The 27,850-nt window shown below is 41.0% G+C and overlaps 1 protein-coding gene across 3 annotated transcripts; it reads left to right on the top strand.

Moving 5' to 3' along the window:
* On the top strand, nucleotides 1-26,576 carry rfng (RFNG O-fucosylpeptide 3-beta-N-acetylglucosaminyltransferase). 3 transcript variants are annotated; one of them, XM_063002804.1, is made up of 10 exons: nucleotides 1-127; nucleotides 245-379; nucleotides 6,712-7,175; nucleotides 13,312-13,360; nucleotides 15,281-15,383; nucleotides 18,087-18,240; nucleotides 18,572-18,657; nucleotides 18,741-18,906; nucleotides 21,344-21,429; nucleotides 25,104-26,576. In XM_063002804.1, exons 3-10 carry the CDS (start codon nucleotides 6,798-6,800, stop codon nucleotides 25,168-25,170), a joined length of 1,089 nt encoding a protein of 362 aa, XP_062858874.1. In that variant the 5' UTR covers nucleotides 1-127; nucleotides 245-379; nucleotides 6,712-6,797; the 3' UTR covers nucleotides 25,171-26,576. The 3 variants fall into 3 exon arrangements, with proteins under 3 accessions (XP_062858874.1, XP_062858875.1, XP_062858876.1); XM_063002805.1 differs by having other exon boundaries at nucleotides 1-379; XM_063002806.1 differs by lacking the exons at nucleotides 1-127; nucleotides 245-379 and adding an exon at nucleotides 6,295-6,596.
* The last annotated feature ends 1,274 nt before the right edge of the window (nucleotides 26,577-27,850 follow it).

The following is a 27,850-nucleotide window of genomic DNA, read 5'->3' as shown; positions in this document are numbered from 1 at the left end:
CAAACGGAATGTGTTCATTTCATATGGAGCTATAAGTGCTCGTTTTTACTTTATGTTCATAGTAAGCAGTGTAAATACAGTCTATAATGCCTGAAGTTTCTACAGTAGACGGAAATGCTTCATTTAGGTGAACTTTGCTACTAGTTTCTGCACGAAGACAAGAACAATAACAAGCTACCCACGTTTATGCATTTTATTACTTTTACATGGACTTTTATATAATACACGGGTGTTTTTTCCACAGTGAAGGACCCGCTTTTGCTTCAGCGACTTTGCATTTTAATCGTTAATTGCTACTTTTTAATAATAAGGACAGTCGAAAGGATGGTAAGAGTTGGTTTGGGACTGAGAAATACTGCTATACGCCAGTTTTTCCATGGTAAGATTATATATTTTAAAAAATATTTAATTACAGACCCATTAATATTACTTATATTGACTGGAAAAGTCTTTATATTGTGCTCGTATAGATGCTAGCTGGTGCATAGCAAAATGTAGCCAAGTGAAGAGAGAATCGACTCTTCAACCGTGAATCGACTCTTCAACAGTGAATTGACTCAACTCTTTAACCGCGAATACTCTTTAACCATGAATTAACTCTTTAACCATGAATTAACTCTTGTAACGTGAATTGACTCTTTAACCGCGAATTGACTCTTTAACCGTGAATTGACTCTTTAACCATGAATTAACTCTTGTAACGTGAATTGACTCTTTAACCGCGAATTGACTCTTTAACCATGAATTAACTCTTTAACCTTGAATTAACTCTTGTAACGTGAATTAACTCTTTAACCGCGAATTGACTCTTTAACCATGAATTAACTCTTTAACCATGAATTAACTCTTGTAACGTGAATTGACTCTTTAACCGCGAATTGACTCTTTAACCGCGAATTGACTCTTTAACCACGAATTGACTCTTTATCCGCGAATTGACTCTTTAACCATGAATTAACTCTTTAACCATGAATTAACTCTTTAACCATGAATTGACTCTTTAACCATGAATTGACTCTTTATCCGCGAATTGACTCTTTAACCATGAATTGACTCTTTAGCCGCGAATTGACTCTTTAACCATGAATTAACTCTTTAACGTGAATTGACTCTTTAAACATGAATTAACTCTTTAACCATGAATTGACTCTTTAACCATGAATTAACTCTTTAACCATGAATTAACTCTTGTAACGTGAATTGACTCTTTAACCGCGAATTGACTCTTTAACCATGAATTGACTCTTTATCCGCGAATTGACTCTTTAACCATGAATTAACTCTTTAACCATGAATTAACTCTTTAACCATGAATTGACTCTTTAACCATGAATTGACTCTTTATCCGCGATTTGACTCTTTAACCATGAATTGACTCTTTAGCCGCGAATTGACTCTTTAACCATGAATTAACTCTTTAACGTGAATTGACTCTTTAAACATGAATTAACTCTTTAACCATGAATTGACTCTTTAACCATGAATTAACTCTTTAACCATGAATTGACTCTTTAACCATGAATTAACTCTTTAACCATGAATTGACTCTTTAACCATGAATTAACTCTTTAACCATGAATTAACTCTTTAACCATGAATTGACTCTTTAACCATGAATTGACTCTTTAGCCGCGAATTTACTCTTTAACCATGAATTAACTCTTTAACTGTAAATCTTAACCATGAATTAACTCTTTAACGTGAATTGACTCTTTAAAAATGAATTAACTCTTTAACTGTAAATCTTAACCATGAATTAACTCTTGTAACGTGAATTGACTCTTTAACCATGAATTAACTCTTGTAACGTGAATTGACTCTTAACCATGAATTGACTCTATCCGCGAATTGACTCTAACCATGAATTAACTCTTTAACCATGAATTAACTCTTTAACCATGAATTGACTCTAACCATGAATTAACTCTTTAACCATGAATTAACTCTTTAACCATGAATTGACTCTTTAACCATGAATTGACTCTTTAACCATGAATTGACACTATAACCATGAATTGACTCTTTAGCCGCGAATTGACTCTTTAACCATGAATTAACTCTTTAACTGTAAATCTACGCTTTTAACGTGAATTGACTCTAACCGTGAATTGACTCTTTAACCATGAATTGACTCTTTAACCATGAACTGACTCTAACCATGAATTGACTCTTTAACCGTGAATTGACTCTTTAACCGTGAATTGACTTTTTAACCATGAATTGGCTCTTTAACCATGAATTGACTCTTTAACCATGAATTGGTTAAACCATGGTTGGTTTTAGAGTTACTATTAAATCTGTTTGGTGACCCTAACATCTGTTGGGCTCACAGCTGTCTCTGGACAAACTATACAACTACACTGATCAGCCATAACATTATGACCACCTTCTTGTTTCTACACTCACTGTCCATTGTATCAGCTCCACTTACCATATAGAAGCACTTTGTAGTTCTACAATTACTGACTGTAGTCCATCTGTTTCTCTGCATGCTTTGTTAGCCCCCTTTCATGCTGTTCTTCAATGGTCAGGACTCTCCCAGGACCACTACAGAGCAGGTATTATTTGGGTGGTGGATGATTCTCAGCACTGCAGTGACACTGACACCACCATGTCATTGTCACTGCAGTGCTGAGAATTACATGGTGGTCTGGTGGGGGTCTTGACCATTGAATAACAGCATGAAAGGGGGCTGTTATTCAGAGGAACAGATGGACTACAGTCAGTAATTGTAGAACTACAAAGTGCTTCTATATGGTAAGTGGAGCTGATAAAATGGACAGTGAGTGTAGAAACAAGGAGGTGGTTTTAATGTTATGGCTGAACAGTGTGTATTGAAACTGTACTTTTGCTTTGCTGTAGGTTTAAGATGCAGATTGCTGTTTATATCACCCTTTTGCTGACCAGTAAAATGACATTAAAACTCAGACTAGCTTTGGGGAAAAACATGTGTTGCTGGAATAAAGAAACATACTAATTTATTTATTGATTAGAATTTAACGTCATGTTTTACACTCTTTGGTTACATTCATGACGGCAGGTAGTTACTGGTTACACAAGATTCATCAGTTCACAAGTTTAATGTCAAACACAGTCATGGACAATTTCATATCTCCAGTTCACCTCACTTTGGACTGTGGGAGGAAACCCACGCAGACACGGGAAGAACATGCAAACTCCACACAGAAAGGACCTAGACCGCCCCACCTAGGGATCGAACCCAGGACCTTCTTGCTGTGAGGCGACAGTGCTACCCACTGAGCCACCGTGCCGCCCAATAAACTTACTAAACCTTTTAACAAATCACAAAATTGTCCAAATTCAACAGTTCAATTTCGTGATTTGACAGGTTTAGTAACTACGGAAGCGTATTGCTGCCACGCAGATAAAAAAAATACCGTCAGTATGTCGTTATAACGAGAAAAGTATGTCGTTATAACGAGAAAAGTATGTCGTTATAACGAGAAAGGATGTCGTTATAACGAGAAAAGGATGTCGTTAAAACGAGAAAAAAATGTCGTTAAAACGAGAAAAGGATGTCGTTTGAAAAGATGTCGTTAAAACGAGAAAAGGATGTCGTTAAAATGAGAAAAGAATGTCGTTATAACGAGAAAAGGATGTCGTTAAAACGAGAAAAGATGTCGTTAAAATGAGAAACGGATGTCGTTAAAATGAGAAAAAGATGTCGTTATAACGAGAAAAGTATGTCGTTATAACGAGAAAAGTATGTCGTTATAACGAGAAAGGATGTCGTTATAACGAGAAAAGGATGTCGTTAAAACGAGAAAAAAATGTCGTTAAAACGAGAAAAGGATGTCGTTTGAAAAGATGTCGTTAAAACGAGAAAAGGATGTCGTTAAAATGAGAAAAGAATGTCGTTATAACGAGAAAAGGATGTCGTTAAAACGAGAAAAGATGTCGTTAAAATGAGAAACGGATGTCGTTATAACGAGAAAAGGATGTCGTTAAAATGAGAAAAAGATGTCGTTATAACGAGAAAAGGATGTCGTTAAAACGAGAAAAGATGTCGTTAAAACAAGAAAAGGATGTCGTTAAAATGAGAAAAGGATGTCGTTTTAACGAGAAAAGGATGTCGTTATAACGAGAAAAGGATGTCGTTATAATGAGAACTTCATTACCTTAAACGCTGTATCGCTGACAGAAGCGTATCTGCTGATGGAGAGACAGTTTGCACACATGCATGATGCTGTAGCTTGTGTAACCTTGCAGCTTACCGGGCCGATCAAGATTCTCCTTTAGGAACAACAATGTCTAAACTTACTTTAATATTCAACATTTGTCTGACATTCGGCATTCCGATCTAAATAAGTGCTTCAACAAACACATAAGACCCACTTATTTTATGATTTCTTACACGAATGAAAATAGTCAACATACTACAAAAACAATTTTATGTTAATTTTAAGATTACATCTATTCATCTAAAGAAAGGTTATAATGAAACCGTTTATCAAACAACCACTTCATCTAACGAGCTAGGTACCATCAAAAACTAACGGTGAAACATCTTGTATGATTTGGTGAATTAATGTCAAACAATTTTTACACAAACACATCAATGTTTCTCACCTACTACAAACACCTTATTTTTTTAAATAACATAGTATTTATTTTATATTACATTTAAATAAAGATCAATAAATCTGTTATACATTTATATTTCAAATATACAAATTATATTTCCAAAAATACAAATCATACAAGATTTAAATGGATTTATTAGTCTGGATAAGTGCAGAGTAAATGTCTCCTACGTTTCTCAGTTAGTTTTATGACGGTACCTAACTCGTTAGATGAAGTGGTTGTTTGATAAACGGTTTCATTATAACCTTTCTTTAGATGAATAGACGTAATCTTAAAATTAACATAAAATTGTTTTTGTAGTATGTTGACTATTTTCATTCGTGTAAGAAATCATAAAATAAGTGGGTCTTATGTGTTTGTTGAAGCACTTATTTAGATCGGAATGCCGAATGTCAGACAAATGTTGAATATTAAAGTAAGTTTAGACATTGTTGTTCCTAAAGGAGAATCTTGATCGGCCCGGTAAGCTGCAGGGTTACACAAGCTACAGCATCATGCATGTGTGCAAACTGTCTCTCCATCAGCAGATACGCTTCCATCAGCTACGCAGCATTTAAGGTAATGAACTTTTCTCGTTATAACGACATCTTTTCTCGTTTTAACGACATCCTTTTCTCGTTTTAACGACATCCTTTTCTCGTTATAACGACATCTTTTCTCGTTATAATGACATACTGACGGTATTTTTTTTTATCTGTGTGGCAGCAATACGCTTCCGTAAGTAACTTATGTAGCCCAGCGGTTAAGGTACTGGACCAGTAATCAGAACGTTGCTACTCTTGGGCCCTTGAGGAAGGCCCTTAACCCTCAATTGCTTAAACAATTACAGTGACAAATCTACCCAATACCAGCCTTGCTGAAGCACCCACAGATCATCACCAATCTTCCACTAAAGTTCACAGTGGGGGCAAAATCCCGTTGCTTGTAGGCCTTTCAGGTCTCTGTCTAAACATTAGATGACCAGTCGTTGGGTCAAGCTGAAAACAGAAAAGATGACCTTCCTGTAGTCCTCTATGATTAAATCCTTATGGTCTTGTGCAAGGCTCAGCTTGGCACTTTGCTCCTCATTGATGAAGTGCTTTTTCCAGCATTGCGCAACTCCAGTCCTCCCCTAGAAGCCTGATTTGAATTTTACTGATTCCCTCCAGCACTGACTGCCTCCACTATATGAAAATAATCTCATTTATTATCTTTAAGCATCATATAATCCTGATTTGAGCTGCTACTAGCTGTCTGAAGCCTTTCTGGCAGGAATACATACTGGCCGAGTGCCAAAGTAACAACGGTTCTTCTTTTTTTTTTTTCTTTTTCTCCCTTTTTAGCGCGTCCAATTGCCCGATTGCATCATGCGTCCTCTCCACCAATGCCGATCCCCGCTCTGATTGAGGAGAACGAAGCTAACCCACACCCCCTCCGACACGTGGGCAGGAGCCGTATGCATTCTGTCACCTACATTTTAACGAGTGCAATGCGGATCAGCACCGTGTACGGAGAGACACACCCTGATAGCACTCTTTTCCCGTCTCTGTGCAGGCGCCATCAATCAGCCAACAGATGTCATACTTGCATCAGTTATCTAAACAACAGGCCAATCGTTGTTCATGTGGCCGCTCAGCCCAGCCAGCAGGCAGAGCTGAGACTCGATACGATGTATTCGAGATCTCAGCTCTGGTACCAGCGTGTGTTTTTACCGCTGCGTCACGCTGGTTCTTGTTTTCTATTTTTATCAAGCACTTTATGCTGGTCAGGGTTGTGGTGAGTTTGGTTCTATTCAGAATAATTGGGCGCAAGGCACGAACACATCCCGGACAGGGCGCCAATCTATCACAGTGATTCTCTGCCTTTCAGGTATAGCCAGTCATGTCTGTGTAGACGCCGGTCGGCCGATAGCACTGCCGAGATTCAAGCCCAAGTCTTAATGTCGGTGGGCTTGTGTTATAGACGGCTGCGCCACCCAAGCGCCCAGTAACGAAGGCGTCTGGGAAAATGTGGTCAGAGCAAAAGCAACTATATTTTTTTATTGTATTGATATGTGCCACACGTATTTAGAATGTTGCTATGCCTACTTCTTGACTAATCTTTCTCTGTATTTGCTTTCTTATACAGATTCCCGTTTATTGCACTGAAGATGGGCACCAGAGAGCCGAGGTGGTCGAGCCCAGGCGGCTAGTCCGGCTTTCCGAGCAGGAAGAATGCATCTCTCGCCAGTCGGCACGAGTAGACGTTGCTTTCTCGCCTCCTTGGCCCTTTGTGCTCTCGTGCTGTTACTGATCCCCACGCTCCAAACACAACCGAGGCAAGGCAAGCTGCCCCAACCTCTGCCTCGAGGAAGATCCTCCAGCTGCGAGGGTGCTAATAATGCCATAGGTCTGAGTGTCACTGGGCTGCCCACTGTAGATGCCAAATTCCAGGGGGTGCAAGGAGACGCACATTTCAGCGTATCCGGCTCACGGTCCAGAGAAGCTCTGGAGCTAAAAGACATTTTTATTGCTGTCAAAACCACCAGGAAGTATCACAAGTCCCGGCTGCAGCTGCTTTTCCAGACCTGGGTGTCGAAAGCCAAAGAACAGGTAGGGAATGCTACACTATATAGCCAAAAGTAAGTGGACTGTGAGTTTGTTAGACATCTAATTACAAACCCATATACATTCATATGTAGTTGGATCTTATTTGTCATTATATCAGCCTCAGGATTTCGAAGTGTGCCTATGGAAATTTGTGCCTTTGAGCATTTGTAAGGTCAGGGTTTAATATTCAATAAGAAGAAGGCCTGGCCTGCACTCACTGTCCATTTCATCAGCTCCACCTACCATATCGAAGCACTTTGTAGTTCTACAATTACTGACTGTAGTCCATCTATTTCTCTACATACCTTGTTAGCCCTTTTTCATGCTGTTCTTCAATGGTCAGGACCCCCACAGGACCACCACAGAGCAGGTATTATTTAGGTGGTGGATCATTCTCAGCACTGCAGTGACACTGACATGGTGGTGGTGTGTTAGTGTGTGTTGTGCTGGTATGAGTGGATCAGACACAGCAGCGCTGCTGGAGTTTTTAAATACCATGTCCACTCACTGTCCACTCTGTTAGACACTCCTACCTAGTTGGTTCACCTTGTAGATCTATCGCTCATCTATTGCTGCTGTTTGAGTCGGTCATCTTCTAGACCTTCATCAGTGTTCACAGGACGCTGCTCAGTGTGCTGTTGGTTGGATATTTTCGGTTGGTGGACTATTCTTAGTCCAGCAGGGACAGTGAGGTGTTTAAAAACTCCATCAGCATTGCTGTGTCTCATCCACTTATACCAGCACAACACACACTACTGAAGAACAGCATGAAAGGGATGCAGAGAAACAGATGGACTACAGACAGTCATTGTAGAACTACGAAGTGCTTCTATATGGTAAGTGGAGCTGATAAAATGTTACAAATTTGATAAATGAACATAGCATTTGGAGCATGGTTAAGGATTTATTAGATAGATAGATAGATAGATAGATAGATAGATAGATAGATAGATAGATTAAAGGTAGAAAACTGTAAATTTGACATGATACTGTAGGTGTGCGTGAGTTTGAGTCCGGCTAACATCCCTGCCATCGTGTGGTGTTAAACAGTCTGACTGCCTGAGGTACAAAAGACTTTCTCAGCCTGTCTGTTGACCAGGACAGAGACAATTCTATCACTGAATACACTCCGCTGTCTTGTGATTGTACTAATAAGAGTTAGCACTCATTAACAAGATAGGGTGACCATACGTCCTCTTTTTCCCGGACAAGTCCTCTTTTTGAGACCTAAAAAATTTTTTTAAATCACCAAAAATGTCCGGGATTCGACTTTTCTAATCTGCACTCGCTATTCTGTGTGTATGTTTTTGCATTGGTTTGTTTTTAGGTCTTTTTAGGAGTGCATCTGTTTTTTTTTTAATAAGTCTGATTTTCACGTGCACGTACTAACACAGAGGCTCTTGTCAACACCGTGATGGCACTGCATTCTGTGGAAATTGCTCAGCAAGCTCTAGAAGACACATCTCACTGCTGGGTTTCTACTAGGGTTGCCAACCGTCCCGTAAAATACGGAATCGTTCCTTATGGGGATGCATAAGTACATGTATTTTTGTACTTGCCGATACCGATACCAATACCTATTTAGAATACCGTTTTTTTTTTTAAACAAAAACACACGTGAGAAGTGACGAGGGGTTTAATGATACCACGTCCAAAAATGCACGTCAACAAGTAGCGAGTGATCAAAGTGTTTGTGCGCTGACGTGATGAAATCAAGGAGGAAAAATAAATGAATCTGAGTGGATTTGGCAACACGAATAGCACGGATTGTTCTGTAGCGAGTTGGAGGTTATTAAATATTTTTGCAATGTTGGTGTTTTGTTGTTATGTTTTGTAGAGAACGATCAGGTCAGAAATACTGTAAAACGTGTGTGTGTGTGCTGATGTATTCTGATATAAACTATATTATTCCCCTGTCCCACCTGTTTACACTTCTCTCCTACGTTTCCCCTCACACCGTATCCTGCGTTCTCATTGGCTGTTCGACATGTCACTCATTTCCAGTCGCACATCTCAGATCAGATATCTGACGTGCTAGAAAACTCGAGCGCTCGGCGAGCCGGTCGGATCGAGTTGTCGGATAGTTCACACTTAGAAACGAACGCCGAGTCGCTCCCGAGCCGGCAAATCTAGCGCCGACCGGTCGCCGAGTGAAAATCAGGGCAGAAATCGTGTAGCGTGAACCAGGCATAACGCAGCAACGTGCACTAGGCACACGGTATCGGATGTTTAGTATCGGAGCCTCGTTTGCGAGTACGAGTACAAGTTAATGAGCGCGGTATCGGTCAAATACCCCATACCAGTATCGGTACACATGCATCTCTAGTTCCTTATTTGGAAACTAAACGTGGTGTTCCGTATTGAACCGATATAACCGAAGACGCGCTTTATTCCGTATTTTTATCAACGGGAGAGAAATGCTGCAGATTAGACTGAGACTTCCACACTGGAAGAAGCTGAACTACAGTGAAATTACCCTAGGAAGAAATCTAGTTTGGTTAACTAAAATTACTTTGTGGAAGAAAATATCAAATTGACAAGACCCGTAATATTTTTTGTAGGTGTAAACACCCGCCAAAGCAACCCCCACCCTATGCCTTCCGCCAACCTGCCAGCCCAGGGTGTTCCTAATTTCCAGTTCTGAAAGTTGGCAACCCTAGTTTCTACTGATGGGAGCAAGTAATTAAAGTGAATCAAATTAAAGTTAAAACACTCTTAATAAGTCGGCTGATACGATTGTACAATACATCAAAGAAACTAAAAAATAAAGGGATTTTTATTTATAGGTGACTGCTGTTTTTTAATTTGTTGTTATTATTGTTTAGGTCTTAACGCTGAATGTGAAGGAATACGATTATCTGACCATAAAGGCCCTTGTTAAAGAGCAGCTGTACATTTATTAAAGTTCAGTAACACAGCTGGATGGTTATTGACTCATTTGTCAACTATTTAAATCTCTACCCCATACACATTGCCATGGTGTCACCGACGACATGAAATACCCCCCCCCCCTCCTCCTTCCCCGAACCAGGCGTCCTCTTTATTTAAAAACCAAAATATTGTTACCCTATAATAAGAGCACTGTATTAATAAAAGTTTGCAGAGTAAAGGTTGGAAGGAAGTGAGCAGCTGGTTTTGGCTGCATGCCTGGCAAGTTTAGATTTATTGGTAAAGCTGTGATGGGATTAGGGACTAAAGGCACCAGCATGGCGTTTATTCTAGTGCAGAATCAAAAAAGCCATGGGTTATGCATAAAACAGCTTAGCATGTTGTTTATTATTACAGTTTTTATGTTCTTGTTAAATTCAAGCCAGGAAAAAGCTCAGGAATGAGGTTTTTTTTTTAAACAAGCCTTACAATGCTGTTTGCATTGTGCAGTCGTTTCCCCCAATTTCCTACATTACTGAGCCGTCGACTAACGGCTATAACCAGAGGCAATAATGTTTCACAATCCCCCTCTTTGCAAGGTAATGGGTTCCACTCAGGTCCTATTAGCCTAACTAATGCAAAACATATTTTCCATGTCGAAACCTGTGTTGTTGACCTATCTGTCAATAAATTGTGTTGTATAAAGCTTAAATCTTAATCATCATCCAAAGAAAAATGTCCTCATCAGCCGTAGATTGTGCCATCTTGATTGGTAGTACAAGGCTCTGTTTATGGAAAAGAAGTCATGTATGCTTTGCCAAAATGAGCCAGAGACAGTCAGAAAGAAGCCTTTTGTTCAGGCAGATTATTTTTCCATTGGGTGGAATAAAATCACAGAGCATGAACACTGACCCTGGAAACTAGGTTTGGAAAAAATATGTTTAAAGGGAAAATAATAATAATAATAATAATAATATATATATATACACAGTACCAGTCAAAAGTTTGGACACACCTTCTCTTCAGTGGTTTTTCTTGATTATTTTTATTTTCTACATTGTAGATTAATACTGAAGACATCCAAACTATGAAGGAACACATACGGAATTATGTAGTGAACAAAAAAATGTTAAACAAACCAGAATATGTTTTATATTTAACCAACTCTACCTCTGCACAGCTCTAGACAAGGCACAAACATTAATTGAAAACCATTCCAGGTGGCTACCTCATGAAGCTGATTGAGAAAATTGCCAAAAAGTCTGCAAAGCTGTCATCAAAGCAAAAGATGGCTACTTTAAAGAATGTAAAATATAAAACATATTCTTGGTTGTTTAACCCTTTTTTGTTTACTACATAATTCCGTATGTGTTCCTTCATAGTTTGGATGTCTGCATTATTAATCTACAATGTTGAAAATTTAAAAAAAAATCAAGAAAAACCACAGGAATGAGAACGTGTGTCCAAACTTTTGACTGGTACTGTATATATATATACAGTATATATATACAGGGGTTGGACAAAATAACTGAAACACCTGGTTTTAGACCACAATAATTTATTAGTATGGTGTAGGGCCTCCTTTTGCGGCCAATACAGCGTCAATTCGTCTTGGAAATGACATATACAAGTCCTGCACAATGGTCAGAGGGATTTTAAGCCATTCTTCTTGCAGGATAGTGGCCAGGTCACTACGTGATGCTGGTGGAGGAAAACGTTTCCTGACTCGCTTCTCCAAAACAACCCAAAGTGGCTCAATAATATTTAGATCTGGTGACTGTGCAGGCCATGGGAGATGTTCAACTTCACTTTCATGTTCATCAAACCAATCTTTCACCAGTCTTGCTGTGTGTATTGGTGCATTGTCATCCTGATACACGGCACCGCCATTGGATGCACATGGTCCTCCAGAATGGTTCGGTAGTCCTCGGCAGTGACGCGCCCATCTAGCACAATTATTGGGCCAAGGGAATGCCATGATATGGCAGCCCAAACCATCACTGATCCACCCCCATGCTTCACTCTGGGCATGCAACAGTCTGGGTGGTACGCTTCTTTGGGGCTTCTCCACACCGTAACTCTCCCGGATGTGGGGAAAACAGTAAAGGTGGACTCATCAGAGAACAATACATGTTTCACATTGTCCACAGCCCAAGATTTGCGCTCCTTGCACCATTGAAACCGACGTTTGGCATTGGCACGAGTGACCAAAGGTTTGGCTATAGCAGCCCGGCCGTGTATATTGACCCTGTGGAGCTCCCGACGGACAGTTCTGGTGGAAACAGGAGAGTCGAGGTGCACATTTCATTCTGCCGTGATTTGGGCAGCCGTGGTTTTATGTTTTTTGGATACAATCCGGGTTAGCACCCGAACATCCCTTTCAGACAGCTTCCTCTTGCGTCCACAGTTAATCCTGTTGGATGTGGTTTGTCCTTCTTGGTGGTATGCTGACATTACCCTGGATACCGTGGCTCTTGATACATCACAAAGACTTGCTGTCTTGGTCACAGATGCGCCAGCAAGACGTGCACCAACAATTTGTCCTCTTTTGAACTCTGGTATGTCACCCATAATGTTGTGTGCATTGCAATATTTTGAGCAAAACTGTGCTCTTACCCTGCTAATTGAACCTTCACACTCTGCTCTTACTGGTGCAATGTGCAATTAATGAAGATTGGCCACCAGACTGGTCCAATTTAGCCATGAAACCTCCCACACTAAAATGACAGGTGTTTCAGTTATTTTGTCCAACCCCTGTATATATATATATATATATATACTGTATATATATATATATATATATATATATATATATATATATATATATTATTTTTTGTTATTTATATACACCGAATAGGCATAACATTATGACCAACTTCCTAATATTGTGTTGGTCCACCTTTTTCTGCCAAAACAGCCCGGACTCATTATTATCCGAAGTCCCCATCCCACATTCAGGACTTGTATGACTGCCGTACTTAATACTTTTCTGAGATTAAAATACTGTTATTGGTTTCTGTTATTTAGTCACTACTATATTGATTATACTGTTAAATCCATTATTGTTCTATGTGGTTGTGGTTGGATTGTCTCTGCCTGACATACACCAATGTGGTGTTAAAAAATGCTCAATGAGTTGATCAAGCTGGCTGGGGTCTCTCAATTAAGTCAGCTTAATCACAGAAGGCTTGGGGAATGAGGTACTTTGTCTAACTCCCAACACTTAAGCAACTGTGTTTAAAACCTTAATCACTCTGTCTGTCTTTTGCAGACATTCATCTTTACCGATGGCGAAGATAAGGAACTGAGGCAAAAAGCAGGTAATACAACTACACATGCAACGTGATTGTGAGTTTTGAGACTACACACGAACAACCACACCTCATCAATGAAGTCGCAAATGTTCACAATAATGTAAAGCAGGAGTTGAGACCATAATATGAGTTACATCATCAATAACGAAGTTTAATATCACACAACTGGTTTATTACCTTGCTATAGAGCAGTGTTTCTCAACCTTTTTTCAGTCATCCTTTAAAAGTATGCAAAATCTCAAGTCGCCCCAGTCTAAAATGTATTAAAAAACGTACACTCTGCAGCCCTCGAACTGCTAACACACACACACACACACACACACACACACCATAAGGTGTCATTTAGGGAGGGAGGGGTAAACATGACTTACTTTTAATGGGAAACCTGAGCCTGCGATGATGCACACAATCACCCTATTCTGGCAGGGATGGATGAGAGGCAGACACGGAGCCCCTGGTCCAGAGCCCTCAGTCGCTCCCTGTACTTGTTCTTGATGTAAGTTAGGCTCGAAAAGCTCAGTTCGCGCCATGAACGAATCAGATTTAACATAATTAAACAAGTTTATAGTTTATTTCTCAATTATTTGTCATTATACTAAGAGCACTGCTTCTTTTCTGCATGTTCTCTCTGTAGCTCGGTTACGGCTCTCAACTCAAACTCAAAAGAAGCTTTATTGGCATGACAAATAAAGACATTCGTATTGTCAAAGCAAGTTAGAGAGAAATAATAAAAAATAACAGTAAGAAAAAACAAATATATACAAAAGTTACATGTGCAAAAAAATATGAAATAGAATAAAATATTAATAAAAACAGTGCAAAATAATAACAATAAAAATTATAATATTTACAGTAATGAGGTAGTAATAATGATCAGTGTGTGTGTGTCTCTCTTTTTCTTTCGCTCTCTCTCTCTCTCTGTGTCTCTCTCTCTCTCTCTCTCTCTCTGTGTCTCTCTCTTTCGCGCTCTCTCTCTCTGTGTCTCTCTCTTTCGCGCTCTCTCTCTCTCTGTGTGTGTGTCTCTCTCTCTCTCTGTGTGTGTGTGTGACTCGATTCCTTTTTGTTCATTTTAAAGAGCTGTTCAATAGAATCGGATCGTTCGCCAACGACCCATCATTATCAGAATATTTTTGACGGCACCCCGGTTGAGAAAGGCTGCTATAGAACATCACATTACAAATCTAGAGTTGTCAAGTAGTAACAATCTTTGTGGGTTGATAATTTCAAATTCAAATGTAACTTGACTTGATACATTGTATTTTATAACATTATGACCACTGACAGGTGAAGTGAATAACACTGATTATCTCTTCATCACAGCACCTGTTAGTGGGGGGGTATATTAGGCCGCAAGTGAACATTATATCCTCAAAGTTGATGTTAGAAGCAGGAAAAATGGGCGAGCGTGAGGATTTGAGTGAGTTTGACAAGCACTAAGTTGTGATGGCTACAGCCAGATACCACAGCACATCTTCAGGGGTCTAGTGGAGTCTATGTCTTGACAGGTCAATATTAGGAAGGTGGTCATAATGTTATAAACGTCATGACATAAGCCTTTGTAAATCTATTTTTATTGACTGCTCTCAGCATGGGGCCAACATGACTTCCCTACAGTTTATTATTTAAAAAACGATCTTTAAACTCCTCACTCGATTATACGAAGGCTAGGGGCCGGCCCCACTCTGTCATAGAAGTGCTGGCTTTTAAATAACAGGTACAGAAACATTTTGGGTTGTATCTGACAGTGATACTGTGTCCATTCACTTTTACAACAATATTAGTTATGAATATGAATCAGGCAACACTCGTCTAGGTTTATTAATCATCTGTAAAACCTTTAATAAATGTAGGTGTACTGTTTGATAATAAAGTTGCAAGTGCTGTCCTTTTACCTTTTCTGTTTTTACCCCTCTTTTATTATCCTAGGTGGCAACGTCATCAACACCAACTGCTCAGCTGCGCACACACGTCAGGCCTTGTGCTGCAAGATGTCTGTGGAATATGACAAATTCATTGAATCACAGAAGAAGTTGAGCTTGTTTTTATCTTCTTTTGCATGCAAGACTCTCAGAAAGTTTGGGACAGGGTCAATTCAAGACTAGGAACAATTTAACCTGGCGAATTAGTCATGATTTGGTATTAAAAGAATACTTCACAAGCAGTTACGCGTCAAAGCTTTTCACCGTTCTAGAATGTGTATCAACTAGAGATGGGACGATCGATCGGCTACGAATCGGTATCGGCCGATATTTCCTAAAAGTAGCCGATCCGATCGTGTGATATATAAAGACCGTGTTAAGTTAACAGCTCAGTGGATTGATCCAGACTTTGAGCTACGAAGCACCAACCATCACATCACCATGCATCAACCATCGTACAGAAACCATCGTGCAAGCTCTTACGATGTAATTTTGCTGATTGTAATATTTACTTTAAAAAGATAATTCAACCTGGTCACATCTGAGTCGATTCTATCAGCACGTTATATAAACTCCTGGTTCACTTTGGTAAATCGTAAGCGGTTCTTACTTGTGATGTACTGTAGATGAGAACAGAAGACGTTACAGAGCCAATCCGAGGCAAAAGTTTATTCATTACCAAATTCGTTAGTTCAGGATCATCTGCTGAACTTTTAGAAAACTTTTAGCTCCTTAGACGGAACGAGTCTGACTCGGTTACAGATCTGTGGTAATAGCAGTTTAATGAAGCTTTTTAATGAAGCTTTTTAATGTAAGAGAGTCACACAGAATGTTCTGTAGTAGCTGGTGTTTATTTAAAACCACGACATTTAATTAATAACAGTAAACACGGAGAGATAACTGAGAAGAGAAACTTACGCTTCACATAAAAACGAATCAACTCATGAATCAATGAATCACTTATAGCGATACTGTGAACAAAGCGTCTCTTCTAAAGGCACAAACACACACACACACACACGCGTGCGCGCTGCTCCGGTTTATCTTTACTGTGAGGCTCTTTTTAAGTTTATTTACTGCTAATCCCCCCCCCCCAGACCCCCCCCGATCGAAATCGGCTATCGGCCGATGTCCCTGAAAGGAGATCGGAGATCGGAATCGGTGCCAAAAACCCCGATCGGTCCATCTCTAGTATCAACAAATAATCCAATGTGTAGAAGAAAATTGCCAGGTTGCCAGTGTTGGGCCCTGGAGCAAGGCCATCAAATCTCAATTGCTTAGACTGTAAGTCGCTTTGGATAAAAGTCTGCTTAATGCCGAAGACGTAGATGTATATGGCTAAAGGTATGTAAACAGACATTATTGATTTGGGTATAACAGCTACACCCATTGCTGGGTGATTATTATTAGCCATGGGTCATGGGACGTAAAGGTTTTCGGACAGACCCAATGTTTTGCAAGTGAAACACAAAACTTTAGGTGCTCAACAGTCTGTGGTCGCCGTCGTCTGATTCTCCTCTTAATGCTGCACTTGTATTTTTAATACAAGACCGATCTGGACAGCAGGCAGGCCAGTCAAGCACATACACTCCTTGTTGTAGCTTGTACAGAATGAGGCCTGGCATTTTATTGCTAAAATAATCATGAAAAAAGCTCCGGGTCAGTGGAACTTTCACACAAATGCAAGTCACCCATAGACCACTGAAGTCGTGCGTCATTCTGTAGTCCTCGTTATGCCCATATTTGGAGACCCGGGTCTAAGTCAGATTTCCTATGGGAAAAATGAATGGCGGTTTCAAAAAATCGACTCTAACGCATCCTGTGCTAAATAAACATGTTCAGAACCCTGTACGTTTTGTCCTGTGTACATTTTTCTCTTGTACATCACTGGATCCTCTGAATTACGAGGTTTTTAAAGGATCGTAATACTAATAATGCTACACGAAAGCTAATGCTACTGCACATTAATTAGACGTCACTAAACTACACCAGTCGAATTGCCGGAAAGAGCGGCCCGCGTTTGTTGAGTACAACCAAAGGCGTAACACCCGACCATCCTCGCTTTCTACTTTAATGTAGCTAGCTACTAAAAATATAAAGTAAAACTCGTGAATATCACTGCACTGTTACACCGGTGAATCGCGCCGCTTCGTGCGGTTATTTAAGAGGCTTATAAAAGAAAACAATTTTTTATGACTACAGGATGCGAGAGAGGCAATTTGTGAAATCTCCATTCATATTTCCCATTCAAAATTTCTGTTAGACCCGGGTTACCAAATATGGGCATAACAACATGGCGTGGACTACAATATGACGACACGACTTCAGTGGTCTATGCCGTGGGCACTGATGCACTCCTAAACCATAACAGAGGTAAATTAGACATCCGTTTTTCTTTAAAAAAAAAACTCATCTGACCACAGCATATGTTTCGACTGTCTTCTGGACCATCTGTGATGACCTTGGGTCCAGAGAACTTCTTAATGCAGAGGCAGACTGTGTCGTGTCAACAGTTTTCCACAGCACATCCAAGCCCGTATGGCTATATTTATCACAGTAGCATGAACGTGAGCTCAAAGCACACACATTCAGCAGTGGTTTCCAGAGATCTCTCCAGAATCCCTGAATCTTTTGACAATATTATGAACGGTAGATGGTGAAATGATTTGCAATCGACCCAAAACATGACCCATGGTTGCTTGTAAACCCTGATCCTTTGATGATTCCTTCTGTTATACCCTTCTTTTATAATTCCTTCACCTGTTAGCAACATTGTGAAATTACATATGAATTTTCGTTCTCCTCTGTTCTAGATGGTTCTGTCACGTGGACGATGATAATTACGTCATCCTTCCGAGTCTGCAGCGGCTGCTCTCATCCTATTCCCACACGCAGGACGTGTACCTGGGACGGCCCAGTCTGGATCACCCAATAGAGGCTGCGGAGAGGGTCAAGAGCGATGGATCGGTGTGTTACTCTGCTAGTTCTAATGTTTTTTACTACTAGTTTTACACTGAAACAGACCGGGTCGAATCTCGACATCTGCAGGGCATAATTGGCAGTGTGTGCAGCAGAGACAAATCAGCCGCCGTGTCTGCTGGGTGGGGAAATGACCGGACTAAGTGGGTGGGGTCTTCAAACACTGTTACTGTAGAAGCACGGGGGTAAAGAAGAGGTCCGCTAGGACATGGTGAACGGTTGACTCCTTCACCACACTCCATGATTTTAGTGAGTAAGTAATTGGTGCCAGGATGAAGTAAGTCGGTGTCATGTTGTTTTTTTCATGCATATTTTTCAGACATCTGTGAAGTTTTGGTTTGCCACTGGAGGCGCTGGGTTTTGCATCAGTCGAGGGCTGGCGCTCAAGATGAGCCCATGGGCAAGGTACTTAATACCTTAGTGTTTTACACACCCAATGAATTAAGCTTTCCTGAAATGTTTAAGCCTTGTGTTGGTTATTTTTCCAGTCTGGGTAATTTTATCACCACCGCAGAGAAGATCCGTCTCCCGGATGACTGCACGATTGGTTACATCATCGAGGCACTACTGGAGGTTTCGCTGACACACACCCACCTCTTCCACTCACACCTGGAAAACCTGCAGAGAATGCCAGCTGACGATATCCTAAACCAGGTTAGAATACGTGACTACACACAAACATTGTTTTGTTTGTAGCAGCGGTAAAACACGCTAGCACACCAGAGCTGGGATTTCGAATACATTGTATCGAAATCCGGCTGGGCTGGTCGGCCACATGGACAACGAATGGCTGTCGGCTGTTGTTCAGGGATGGGACGAGCCGGACCAGGGTTCCTCATAACTGATTGATGGCGCCTGCACAGAGTTGGCGAATAATGCTGATCAAGGCTGATCCGCATATGAACTCCACTCGTGCAGGTGAAAAGATGCAGTCGGTAGTGCTGGCGTGTGTCAGTCGTGAAGCTCCTCATTCAGCAGTGGAGGGTTGTATTGGTAGAGGTGAAGCGTAACGCTTTTGGATACGACCAGAGCTTTTTCTTTAGCTCTCGTGGAAGACGGACGCACTTTTCCCTCCTCCTCCCTTATCTTTCCTGCTTGGCTCTACTGTATCGTCTTGTCTCGTCTGCTCTACTTACAGAGATTTTCTTAGCACTGCTTCTCAAAGAAGAAATTATGGAATTGGTTAAATGGTCTCTGAATGCTATTGACACCATCTTCTCATCGAGAAGTTCGGGTTCGGGGGAACCCACATGCCCCGACGGAACGCAGATGGCAGGATACGCGATGGACTCGTGGGGAGTCGTGTGCCTGGCACCTCTTTCGTTAGAGGACATCGAGGATGTTTATTTATTCGGAACTTTGATGGTGGGGTTTCTGCTGATTGGATTAGGCGTTACCCTGCTGTATCGGGAAATTAAAAGAGTTGGGTCAGTTGTCAAAGGTCCCCAGAAACTGCCCAATTTGATTGATATGGTGGGCAGAGCCGTTGGAACTCAGACTGAATATTAATCGCACTATGGATTCCATTTTGGAGAAACTAACGGCTTTGCGAAATGAGGTGAACCAGAGACGCATTAATCCTGAGACTTTGTGTTAAAATTGATTTAGAGCTCAGTCAAAACAAAAGTCATTTCTGTTCTTGGCTCCCCTGTTATCAACGGCCTTGACGATAACAAACTCCCCCAGAGGATCTGCTGAAGTACCTACCCCCCCCTCCACAGACTGTTTTTCATTCTGGCAGGAAGAGCTGCAGCCATATTATCGCGAACTTTGCACAGACTTTTCTTACTGAAGGAATGAAGGACTGAACAGAACTTTTTCCTAACCCAAACCAACGTCTCCACTCTTAGCTTAATCCCACCACTATGGTAGGACGGGTCTGTAGCGCGCGCTGTTATGGCTGCGAATCGCCAGATGGCTGCCTCCCGTAGTGGTTACTTTTATCCCTAACCCTGGCTGGTTGTGTGATTATGTTATGCTATGTTTATATGTGCTTGTGTGCTGAAAGGGTTTTTTTTTTTTTCGTGTTACCATAGTGTGCTCCTTACGGGAACACAATCTGGTTGCTGTTGTTTTTTTTATCTCCTACTATCCCTATGTGTTCATTATTTCTTATTTCTTAAAAACCTGTCTTCCTGTCCTGTCTCCCCATCGTGTCATATTGAATGTTCTGGACGGGTTGATGGCTAATTTCACTGTAATTGTACCTGTTGCAATTTATAGTGACAATAAAGTTCTACTACTACTACTACTACTACTATTAGGGGCCGATTTTCATATTAGTATTGGTAACATTGTATGGTTCAGCAGTTTATACATGCTGGTGCTGTGGTATGTTTATCCGGTTACACTGGTATCATGTTGTAGTAAGATTAGAGAGGCTACATATTCAAAAAATTAAGAAGCTTATGCAATTCTTCCCCCAATTTTTTAAGTCGTGTCCTATTACGCGATTGCTTTTCGCTTCCTATTTACTGCTGCTGACCTGCACGCCTGACCGAGGAGAGCCGTAACTAACATACGCCCCCTCCGACACGTGTGCTGTAACCGACTTCATCTTTTCACCTGCACGAGACAGCTCAGTTTCGCACGTGGAGAGTCACTCGGCACCCTCTCTATAAATGAGCCAATTATGGTTCATGTAGGCGCCCAGCCTGCCGGTAGCAGAGCTAAAATTCGAACTCAGGAGTTCAAGATGTCAGCTTCAGTGTATTAGTGTATTTTACCTCTTTTACAAATAGAGTCTGAGGATTGTTAAATGTCCTACAGCACTGATTTGTCATATCAGGTGCCTACTGATTGTGTTTAAAAAATAAAAAGTATATATTATATTTCAACCATTAAATCAGGTACATTTCTTAGAGCTGTAGTCTTTTCAGTATTGAGAAAAATAAATCTTGGTAGGAACATTGAGAAAAATGCATGAAAAGCAAGGTCATAGCCATGAATTGAAAAGATAGGAACACTGATGGATCCTAACATCATGCAAAGCTAGTTATTGATTTTCTTAAAATATAATTGTAATAAGTGCTCTTGCTAAGTTTGTGTGTGTTAACATCATCTCTACATTTAACATCACTTATCCCTGTAGGTTACCCTCAGCTATGGTGGTTTTGAGAACAGGAGGAATGTGGTCCCCATTGCTGGAATGTTTTCATTGGCTGAAGACCCTTCACGGTAATGCACTTCTTTTAGAGTTCTATAACAGACCCGGGCGCTTGGGTGGCACACAGTCTAATGCGCTAGATCCCGGGTTGTATCTCAGCGTGTTTTTGTGAGTGGCTATGTCTGAGGGGTGGGGTGGCCAATGTGCTGTGATGGATAGGTACCCTATCCAAGGTATTCCTGCCCTGTGCCCAGAGTTTCTGCGACCCGGACTAGGATTAAGCTGATGATGAAAAATATATAAAAACGAAAAAACTGACAGACCCAACCAGGAACATGGTTTTTAATAACATAAAGCATGACTGAAACTATTGTTGGCATGATTTACAATTATTTATACCAAGAGCACTCATTGTTTCTGATTGGCTGGCAGGTTTAATATTTAACGTTAATGCACCTGATGGAAAGTAGAGTAATAATCAGATGAGTATTACCATTACAATAGGCATACATTTACATTTACAGCATTTAGCAGACGCCTTTATCCTAAGCGACTTACAGTACAGTTACAATATACAATCTGAGCAATTAAAGGTTAAGGGCCTTGCTTAAAGGCCCAACAGCAGCAATCTGGCATTGGTGGGGCTTGAACCAGCGAGCTTCTGATCACTAGTCCTGTACCCTAACCCTCGCCCGAACAGGGACTTGAACCCTGGACCCTCAGATTAAAAGTCTGATGCTCTACCGACTGAGCTATCTGACCAAAGAGCTATCAAAGGACGTCAGGGACACGATTGTAGACCTGCACAAGGCTGGAATGGGCTACAAGACCATCAGCAAGAAGCTTGGTGAGAAAGAGACCACTGTTGGTGCGATAATTCGAAAATGGAAGAAATACAAGATCACAGTCAATCGCCCTCGCTCTGGAGCTCCATGCAAGATCTCACCTGGTGGGGTAAGAATGATTCTGAGAAAGGTGAGGTCAGTCCAGAATTACACGGGAGGAGCTTGTCAATGATCTCAAGGGAGCTGGAAGCACAGTCACCAAGAAAACCATTAGTAACACACTTCGCCGTAATGGATTGAGACCCTGCAGTGCCCGCAAAGTCCCTCTGCTCGAGAAGGCTCATGTACAGGCCCGTCTGAAGTTTGCCAATGAACACCTGAATGATTCAGAGAAAGCTTGGGAGAATGTGATATGGTCAGATGAGACCAAAATTGAGCTCTTTGGCATCAACTCCACTCGCCGTGTTTGGAGGCAGAGAAATGCTCGGTGGGGATGGTGTTCTTGGGGTCATATCCAGCATTTCTCTGCTCCCAGCTCCCTTGAGATCATTGACAAGCTCCTCCCGTGTAATTCTGGACTGACCTCACCTTTCTCAGAATCATTCTTACCCCACCAGGTGAGATCTTGCATGGAGCTCCAGAGTGAGGGTGATTGACTGTGATCTTGTATTTCTTCCATTTTCGAATTATCGCACCAACAGTGGTCTCTTTCTCACCAAGCTTCTTGCTCATGGTCTTGTAGCCCATTCCAGCCTTGTGCAGGTCTACAATCTTGTCCCTGACGTCCTGTGATAGCTCTTTGGTCTTGCCCATGGTGGTCGAGAGATTTGAACGGAAGAAACTGATTCTGTGACAGGAGTCTTTTATACAGGGACAGGACTAATTTGTGTGCCTCATGGGCACATAACCGGTCTGTGGGGGTCAGAATTCTTGCTGGTTGGTAGGGGATCAAATACTTATTTCCCTTAATTAAATACAAATAATTTATAACTTTTATTTAATGTTTTTTTTCTGGATTTTTTGTTGATATTCTGTCTCTCTCTGTTAAAATAAACCTTCCATAAAAATTATAGACTTTTCAAGTCTTTGTAAGGGGGTAAACGTACAAAATCAGCAGGGGATCAAATACTTATTTTCCTCACTGTATATAATGGCACCCAGGTGGCACAGTGGGATATTCTGCTAGCACACCAGCGCTAGGATTCTGAACTCTGAATGTCAGCTCCGCGACTGGTCGGCTGGGTGCCCCCTAGCAGGCACAATTGGCCACTAAGTATGATGGGTGGGAAAAGACCAGACTAATAAGGGGGTGGGGTCTTCGACACTGTGTAAGGATCTTGTTTAGTACCCTGAGGTGCCTGTAGAGCAGCGTTTCTCAAAGTGTGGGGCGCGCCTGACCGAAATTAAGCGCGGAACCAATGTTTTAACGTCGGAATTTATTTTTTTACTATGGACATTAAACAAACCGTGTTTTCAGGTCTGTCAGTATTAATTCTGACAGAGTCTAGATCAGGGGTGCCCCCCCACCACCGCTTTGCCGGCAACTTTGTTGCGGAAGCATTTCTGCACGCAGGTGTTCCCACAGAGACACAGTTCAAAAGCGCACCTCAAACAAGTAGTTCTCCATCAAAACAGTGCAGTAATACAAGTTAAGTAAGTAAGTAAGTAAGAGGTAACTACTACTACTTACTGCTACTAAGTACTACTTAGTGCTACTGCTACTTACTACGTTGTGGCGCGTTACGAGTAAAGGCACCAACGGGCTCTGCACGTTCCAGTGTTGCCAGATTGGGCGGTATCTGCCAAATTGGGCGGATTTTGTTGAAAAACTATTTAATAGCAGTTAAATAACACTTCTATTTAAAAGAAAATATTCCGCTTTAAGAAGCTCCAGCATTGTAGAAGGCTATTAAAAGTAAAGTCAATTTTCATTGCTGATTTGGCTTAATAGTGTTGGTCAGTCTGTATCATATTGTTAAAAGAAAATTCAAATTTGTTTTCCATGCATTCACGCTAGCATGTTCTGGGGTTCAATTGAGTGTCCTCATTACACACAAGTTGGCAGCCAAATGAAGTATTGCAAAGCAATATCTTTGAAATTCTTCCTCATAATGTTAAGGGTTTTTTTCAGTCACTTGCTCTGTAAAGCTGAATATCAATATTGGAACTGAAGCGCATTTAAGAAAGCTTCAAAGCTTTTTTGAAAAATGATGAGGCCGACCTTAAAAAGTAGATCAGGATGACCAGTAGACTAAAACAGGAGATCTCAAGCCATGAAAGAGTGTAAACCCCTGGTCTAGATTTACAGAATGGAGAGGTATTTGACAGGGATAAAAAATAAATGTGATCAGACTTGAACTCTCACAAATGACTTTTTTTGGCACAGATTCAACTTTATATTTTTTTGCAGTGTTTGCAAATTTAATCTCCTTTTTTTAAATAGCGGACTGGTTGAAGGAGCAGTTTAGTGATGGCAAAAGTGGTTTGATAAAGTGAAGTACAATAGAAATGACTGATATAAAGGTCAAAGGAACATTAATGATCCTTGAAGTTATATCAACAAAGTTAAAACTGGCCTATTTGTGTCAGCTGTTTTTGTGGGGGGGGGGGGGGGGGGGCTTCGGGTGACATTTTCATCTTCCAAAGGGGGGCGTGACAAAAAAAGTTTGAGAACCACTGCTGTAGAGGAATGTGGAGATTAGTGTGTGACTCTCCATGCGCAAGACTGGCCTCACACGTGAACCCACCGAAGCATCTGCAAATAACAGGGGGTCGCATGGGTCGGCAGGAGCATGTGTCTGGCAAATATACCCCAGCAACGGAAGAATGATATATATTATATTATATATTCACATTTTGTTATGGCTTTGCTCCACCCTGTTGTGCCACAGTGGTGAGATTTGGTTGGTGATTTGGTTGGTGATATTGGTATTTATTTGTATGTTTTTCCTCCTTTGTAGGTTTAAGACTGTTCACTGCTTACTTTATCCCGAGACTGACTGGTGTCCTCGCAACATTCATCACTGATTTCTGGAGATTCTTCTGGAGACTGAACAGGCTGCCCTCCTCCCATATAAACCTAGTGAGCTGCCTTGCTGCCTAAGTAGAGAGGATCCTAGTAAGTCAGGTTATCGAACGCACTACTTAGACAGTGATTCCATCAGCTTTCGCTTACTAAGCTAACACAGTTAGCCTCATGTCAACTAACTTCTCCCTTTGTGTCCCGAAAACGGCTAAATTTGCTCACAAGCCTACTTTTTTTGTGAGAAAAGTGTGCCGCACTGAATTCTGGGATTGCCTTCATTGCTAAGGCAGCATCAGATGCTTCCTCATTATTTAATCAAAACACCATTCAGATTTAAGGTGCCTCAGTAGGCAGCATTTTAAGGCATCCAAGAATTCGAACAGCCTACTTCTCGAGAGAGCGCATAGGGTGATGTAAAATGCTGCCTATGTAGAGAGCTCACTAGGTTTTGGACTCTTATCCCAGTGGGCACTGCTGTCCAGTAGTGGTACTGTGGTCAGCCGGCTGTCTGAGATGGCAATTTAAACCAACTCGGAACTGCCGTGGTACACTGTTGTACGTTGATTTATTTCGTCATCCCAAAGTCTGTTGTTATGGTTATAAGATCTAGTGAGAAGTTGTGGACGTCCAGCTCGAGACTTTAAATTTAGGAGCTTAGACGTTCTTTGGCTTGTTATGCCACAACGTCAGGTAGCTTGCATAGAAAAATGCTTATGACCTTGATCCCTGAACTCCAAGCAACTGTTAAAAGTTCAATTGTGGGTTCGAAACTCGGAGTTGCCACCAGTCGGCTGGGCGCCTTCTAGCGAGCATAATCGGCAGTGTCCGCAGCAGACACGTTTCTGCTAGGGCGGGATGACCGGACTGTGTGTGTGGTCTTCAAGCACTGTGAAGGGACCCTGATTAGTGGGTGGAGGGGAAAACCGGTGGACGTTTGTCCCAGTGAAGACGCACTACATCAGTTCAGTTCTTGTAGAAGCCTGGATTTCAAGAGTAACCAAGTAGCCCTGTTATTTTATCGTGATTTGAATGCGTAAATTAAGGCACGGCTGGTACATTTTAAGTCGAAGTGTGGATTAATCTGCCGTGGATAGGTGACAAAAAATTAAACCAAAGCAAATTATACAGAATTCTATAAAACTCTAACGCAGTAAAATTTAAAAAGGCACTAGTATCTTCCAAAGACGTTTTTTTTTTTTTACAAATAGTTCTGCGTATTTATGCACAAACATGGCTTTACTGCAGGTCAGTGGCTAATGTAAGCATGCCAAATGAAGCTAAGGCTTTGCTTTCCTATAGTGAGTGAGACAAATTCCGTTACTGTTTAAGCTGTATTATTCCACATTATGGTGCTGACAAGTATTGTTGCTGATTTTTTTTGTTATTTGAATAAACCCTTTTGCTAAAAGTATACTGTCTGCTTATTGTATTATGAGAACTAACGTTTGCTATCTGTACTCTCTGGTTAAATGGCCTTCTTTGGCCTCAGTTAACTCAATTACTGCAGCTGGTGTCTGTGCCGAAGTATAATAACACAAGGTATAATAACATATTAACAGTATTAGTCTAATAACACTTGCCTGCAACTACACAGCCCCATACACATAAATGTTCAAAACACTGTTGCCAGTATTTAAATTATCTACAGTTTAAACCACAGTAGCTTTCCTGTTGTTCCGTGCCAGACTATTTAGCCTTTAGGTTCCCAGACATTAATGAGTCTTGGCAAGGCAGCCCAGGACCTCAGTAAGATTTGTCTGTAAGCACCATTCACTGGTTCATAAACACTTCAACCCAGTCGACTGGCCATAATGATTTGAGCCTTATCAAAGTCACTTAGTCCTTTATGATGATCATATCTGCTGCATTTAACACGTGAGCGACTACTATCAGTCCAACATTCAAGATTAAAGGTTTTTTATGGTGCAATTATAACCCTGTTAAAACAACCTGGCTTTAGCTATTACAGTGCAGGCAGTATGTAGTTCAATCCAAGCAGTAGGTTGTAGGCCAGTGTACAGGTTGAGTACAATTGTACATTATAAGTTAAGGTGCAGTAAAATGAGAACATACTGTAGTTATACATAAAAATGTACACATTATGGGTGTGTTCGAAAACCTAGGGAGCAAAAAAGACCTGGAATGCTGATTCATCTGACCACAATACACGTTTCCACTGTGTGATGGTCCATCCTAGATGCCTCTGAGCCCCGAGAAGTCGACGCTGCTTCTGGACATGGTTAACATAAGGCTTCTTTTTTGCACAGTAAGGTTTTAAGTAACATTTGTGCATGTAACTCTGTATTGTAGTACAGAGTAATCCCTCACCCATGTGGTTATATCAGCTATTGTTGAGTGGCGGTTCTTGATGCGGCGCCGTCTGAGGGATGGAAGATCACGGGCGTTCAGGTTAAGCTTGCACCTTTGGTCTTTACGCACTGAAATTCCTCCCGATTTCTTGAATGGTTTAATGATATTCTGCACTGTAGAGGGAGAAATATGCAAATCCCTTCCAATCTTTCTGAGGTTTATTGTTTTTAAACATTTCAATCATTTTCTCACACATTTGTGAACAAACTGCTCATCAAAGACTTTCCTGGATGCTGCTTTTGTACCAAACCATGATTACAATCACCTGTTGACATAAACCTGTTTAAAATCGCATCATTATTTAGTTTTTTC

Source organism: Trichomycterus rosablanca, chromosome 10 (assembly GCF_030014385.1).
Source record: "Trichomycterus rosablanca isolate fTriRos1 chromosome 10, fTriRos1.hap1, whole genome shotgun sequence".
In the NCBI taxonomy this organism is placed as follows: domain Eukaryota; kingdom Metazoa; phylum Chordata; class Actinopteri; order Siluriformes; family Trichomycteridae; genus Trichomycterus; species Trichomycterus rosablanca.
The sequence above is the reverse complement of the archived record's forward strand: the minus strand, read 5'-3'. Positions and strand labels throughout refer to the sequence as shown.

Excerpts from the sequence above, each read along its gene's own strand:
- rfng (XM_063002804.1), top strand. The coding sequence starts at position 6,798 with ATGCATCTCTCGCCAGTCGGCACGAGTAGACGTTGCTTTCTCGCCTCC. Across the intron at positions 18,907-21,343 it reads CTGACGATATCCTAAACCAG|GTTACCCTCAGCTATGGTGG; the intron begins GTTAGAATACGT and ends TTATCCCTGTAG. Across the intron at positions 21,430-25,103 it reads TTGGCTGAAGACCCTTCACG|GTTTAAGACTGTTCACTGCT; the intron begins GTAATGCACTTC and ends CCTCCTTTGTAG.